The sequence below is a fragment of the Montipora foliosa genome, chromosome 5 (genome assembly GCF_036669935.1).
Source record: "Montipora foliosa isolate CH-2021 chromosome 5, ASM3666993v2, whole genome shotgun sequence".
Taxonomy (NCBI): Eukaryota; Metazoa; Cnidaria; class Anthozoa; order Scleractinia; family Acroporidae; genus Montipora; species Montipora foliosa.
Window position 1 is genome coordinate 34,854,592 of NC_090873.1, and position 5,000 is coordinate 34,859,591.

Consider the following 5,000-nt stretch of genomic DNA (forward strand, 5'->3'; position numbering starts at 1 on the left):
TATGTACTGCTTCGTAAGTAACATAAGTAGTGTAAGCCTCTGTATTGAAAGTGATGTAATCAAAAAAAGTCATTAAAAAAAAAAAAATTAAAAAAGAAAGTCTTAACGCTATTCTCAAATGCCTGTCAGTAGCTCTCGGCGTCATGCGAGCGGAGAGCTCTGTAGAGCTTCCTCGCAGCCGCGCATTAGTCCCTGGGGATTAGAATGCTTGCGAGAACACTTCCTTGAGTAAAAGATGGGTCTGCAAGCGGGCTACATTAAACCACGTTCTTCCAGGTATATTTGCGTGTTTTCATGTGTCTTTCTGTGTTAAGTATTAGATGATTCTCGACAACTCAGTTGTTGTGGGTGGTATTTTAGAAGACTCCAAATAAACTATTCAATATACAAGAAAACTTTACCTTACTTCCACATTACTATGCATTCACGATTCTGCGGACTTTTACTTTTCGCCGACCGCCGGACCAGACGCCATGTCCAAAGCCGAAATTAAAGAAGTCTATATCTGAGCCGAAACTCATCCTAAAGGCACCGAATTAGCGTTAGTCATGAACATAATACTAATAATACTTTGGCTGGTAAAACAATAATTTTGATTGACGATCCCCAAACTGCTACGAAAGGGATTCAAGGTTTTTGAGCAACAGAAGCAGAGAGATCAGCTAAGAAATGTCAGAAATGGACAGAGCATGACCGCTTATAATGTTTACTCTGAAAAGAACGACCTCATTGCAAGTATTGGCATCATTGGTTTTCACGGAAAGGAACTCTGAAATTCTGAATAAGAACATTTCCCATGCCAGGACATAAATTTCTCCCAGATTTTTAAACTTATCATCTCTAGTAGTAAGAGGATAGTTAGCACATAAAACGTGACGGTGTCAAGATAAGTAAACAAGGGAAAACAGCTCACTTCCGGTTGCCAACCGCCAGAAATACGCTGACGTCTGTGTTCGCAGGCCGTGGCTCAAAAAAGTCGCCTGCTTAATTAAGTTCCCTTAATCTACTTTTCAAATTAATTGATGGAAGCTTTAAGGCATTGTGGCCTATTAATTAAGGGTTATAGTGAGATTCCGCAGAATTGTGAACGGTGAAGTCATTCGCTGAAATCGTAGTAGGAAATATCTGACTCTCTCACTTCTGCATCATTACGAGGGCGTCGGTGCTACGGCTACCAACTGCCCCAAGTTTCCAAAGATTACGCCTCCGAAATCTAATGATGGCGATTCCGCGCAAGGTCATTAAATCTCACGTGCCAATGACGGCAAAGGCCCTTTTATCAGTGAAAGTGATTTTTCAAGTTTAAAGCTCTGGATCGCTTGGTCTTCATTTTGGGATATTCACGTTTGAATGCGCATGCACAAACGGCAAGAACAATTTTCATTCGTAATTCAAAAGTTGATCACAACCATCACCATTACAATAACCAATCTTTTTTTCCGAGATTCGTGTAAAAGCTCTCACGTATTCTCTGCACGGACCCACGCACTCGAATTTAATGCGATATCTGGGTGAGTCGTGAGTCATTTCACAAACTCATTTGTCCGTTTGATTTTTTCGGCGATTTCTGGGACATAGTCTGAAGTGTCAGCTGTCTCTTCGCCCAAGTCTGCCTCGCCCCTTTGGCGGGTTTGGGCGAGGAGACGGCTGACGGTTGAGCAGCAACATGACCAAAAAACATCGTTCCTTAAAAAAAGACATAAGAGATCGTGTTCTATGCAGACGTTCAAATACTAAGAATCCCGCGTGAGACAAACGCTCTATCTTTTCAATTTATACAAAACGACACAAAGACAATATGAATTGCGCAGCATACGATATATTGGGTTTTGACTTTTCTTACCATCAATATTATGTTTATTAATAACGAATAATCAAAATCGATTGCGGCGCTGCTTCCTGTTTTGAGTATATCTCTGATCTGATTAACGGTCAGCGATAAATCAGGAAAAGAACCACTTCAATAACTTAGACTGGCGCAAGCCTTTCACGAAAAATGGTGTGCAGAATTCTGATTCACGTCTTGACGCTCTTTGTGCGAAATAATCGTACTTATCGACTTGACTTAAAGACCTTCGTCGATTGAAGGTCAAAACATGCGTAAAAATAGATCATTTTAGGGTCTTAATCTATCACGTAAAAGAATTAATTATAAATAGTAAATGGCTTTATGACCTCGATTTGTGGTCGTATGAAGTATATTTTTTTCTCCGTGGTTTCATTCACATTGCTTTTACGTCGAAATGTACCGCTGTAGTCCTAAATAGTTTGGAAGTTTCATCACTTTGGATAAAAACAAAATGAAATAGATCAAGCCAATTTTAAAGTTATGTTCAAATGTTATCTTGCACTTGAGATTTATAATCTTCGAAACGCTCTTTTATCAACGCAAACAGTATCACGTATTAAGATTTATGATGTTTACGATATTAAGATATTAGCTGATATTGGGTCAAAAGCGGCCTTGGGTCACCTCCTACAATAAAAAATACAAGAGAAACTTTGCGTTCTCTTTTTGAACGTCTGTCATTTGCATATGTTTTACAAAGCAGGAGGCTTCAACACTCAATGCTCACCACGTGAGTTGTGAATCGCACAGGTGACCCAATCGTCACCTGGATGTTTTTCATTGCCAAAGAGAAATGTAAATACATCACTTTCTTATCAACTTCACAGAGGAGCTGAAGTTTACAAAGGCTTAGAAAACTCAACAAAGTTTTGTCATGTAAATAGCTTCAATTGGACTGTTTAAACACCGTAATGCCATTGGTCAATACACAAGTCATTAAAACCAAGCATTGTCTCGAACTTACTCAGTGCTGCTGAAGAAACAAGATGTTTGCCACGGTACGTTGGCTTCGGCCTTGAATTTACGTCAAGATATAAACAGCCTTAATAGTTTCATGACCTTTACACTCAGTAACGATAAGGAAAAGAACGCTGGGTGGATTTGCAGAGTTTGATTTAAATGAAAAAGTAGAGTACCGCGGGAAATCAAAGTTTTCCGTGACAAACATGAGCATTAGCTATAGTGGAGGACCAAATGACGGCTCATTTCAACACGAAGATTATGACAATGCGCGTATAGCTTCTGTCGTGTATCTGTGTGTGGTTGGAACTTGCGGGATCATTGCAAATTCTCTGGTTGTATTTGTCTTCTGGAAATATCCGAAGCTCAGAACAGCGGCCAACCTATTTATTCTGAATCTGGCGTTATGTGATTTGATGCTATCCATTTTAGACAGCGTGTTCTCCATCGTATCGACAAAACAGGGCAAATGGCTCTTTGGTCATGGAGGCTGTGTTACGTACGGATTTTTTCACTACTTTTTTATATGCTGTACCGTTTCAACACTTGCAGGGATTTCAGTCGACCGTTTTTTCTTTATTACTCGCCCAAGCCAGACTCGGGCGGCCCAAATGATTACACGGCGAAAAGCGATTGCCATGCTTGCAATAATCTACTTATACACTCTCATGTTTACATTTCCACCTTGTGTTGGGTGGAACGATTTTGTGGTGGAACACTCACTCTACAGTGGCTGTTATATCAATTATGGTGATCAAAGAACGTCCTCTATAGTTTACTCAATTATAGCACCGTTTTTTCTATTTTTGGTCCCACTGACGATAATGATTTATTGCTACGCAAGAATTTTCCTCGCCGTTCGTCGTAGCACGCGGCGCACGATCAACCGATCGCTTGGATCTCAGTCTTTGAAACGCTACCCACTTCTCAAAAGGACCCACGTACAAACCGCTAAAATTATTGTCGTTGTTATTCTGTTCTCGATGATTGTTTGGGTTCCCTATGTGGTTGTTTCTTTTGTGAAAGCCGCTAATGGCAAAGTAAACCCACTTGTGTCACACATCACTGTCCTCGTTGCCAAGTCTTGCGTGATTTACAACGTTTTAATCTACGCAATTTTGAACCGCAAATTAAAAGCCGCTATTTTGGATGCAGTTTCTTGTGGGAGACAGAGCTTCTCTTCAATCGGATCCCCGAGTTCTGGAAACAGTCTCCAACGGAATAGAGCCAATCGATTTGTGAGCGAAACGGAAGTGTCTGGTGCCGAAGGTCTGAAGAACCGTATTAGTACTTTACCAATACAACAAGGAAAGGAAAATGTGCATAATCAATACACCGACAGTATTTCTCTATCACAATCTGCAAAATTTGAGAACGGTGTTTTAAAAAGTCTTGATTTTGACAACAAACAGAAAAGTGACGACAAGGAAGGAGTCGTGCCTCACTGCGGGGACAAAGTTCGTGTCAAGGAATCAAATTGCAAGACGCAAGGAGAAGTGATGATAGCGACAACTGAGAACAGTTTCCAAATTCTTGGACGTCTGGACGGGAGGTCAAGTAGCCGTAAAACAAATGGATTTCCTTCGAGATCAGGAAAAGATACGCTTGCAGAGGAAATTATTGCATCACAAGATACCTGCGACAACATAGAGGCGGAAAGGACTTCGAGTAGTTTGTCTCGGAATGAAACACCTCGCGCGAAATCCTCTAACAATTCGCGTTTGCAAAGCTTATCGTCGCCCACGCAATTGTACATGAAGGTGAAGGGAGCGTCCTCGCCCTTCGTGCACTCGATGACTCGACATATGTCGAACGATTCGATAAATCCTCGCGCGAGCGTTGGCAAGGACAGAGAAACCGACGCTTCATCGACGGTGTCAAGCGCGTATTCTCGTGATACCTCGTTTTCCCAGAGATCCGCAACCACGCAAAGGCCTACGAAGGCCCCATCCGCGGACAGATCCAATTCAACGCACATCTCCGAACGAAGAAGAAATCACAGGTTTATTAACTACGGAAGGAAAGACAGCATGGATCCTTTTAATACCTCAGCAAAAGAGTTAGTAGAAATACAAAATTTCTGGAAGCGTATGAGTTTATGTTTGGATGACATAGATATCGGCGGTGTGACAAGAGAGATCGAGATTGTTTAACAAGGGTTTTATAGCATTCGCTGGGATTCGTTTATTCT

At 41.2% G+C, this 5,000-nt stretch overlaps 1 protein-coding gene and 1 non-coding gene across 2 annotated transcripts in view; one reads left to right on the forward strand and one right to left on the reverse strand.

The window, feature by feature from the left end:
- Positions 1 to 1,152: 1,152 nt before the first annotated feature.
- On the reverse strand, positions 1,153 to 1,279 carry LOC138004624 (U11 spliceosomal RNA). Its single transcript, XR_011123799.1, has one exon. It is a non-coding gene; the product is annotated as a U11 spliceosomal RNA (small nuclear RNA).
- A 1,206-nt stretch (positions 1,280 to 2,485) lies between these two features.
- Positions 2,486 to 5,000, forward strand: part of LOC138004054 (melanopsin-like) — a 5,793-nt gene continuing 3,278 nt past the window's right edge. The window contains exon 1 of the mRNA XM_068850452.1: positions 2,486 to 5,000. This exon is cut by the window's right edge and continues 3,278 nt beyond it. Coding sequence (XP_068706553.1) covers positions 3,016 to 4,962 — 1,947 coding nt within the window. The 5' untranslated portion in view covers positions 2,486 to 3,015 and the 3' untranslated portion in view covers positions 4,963 to 5,000.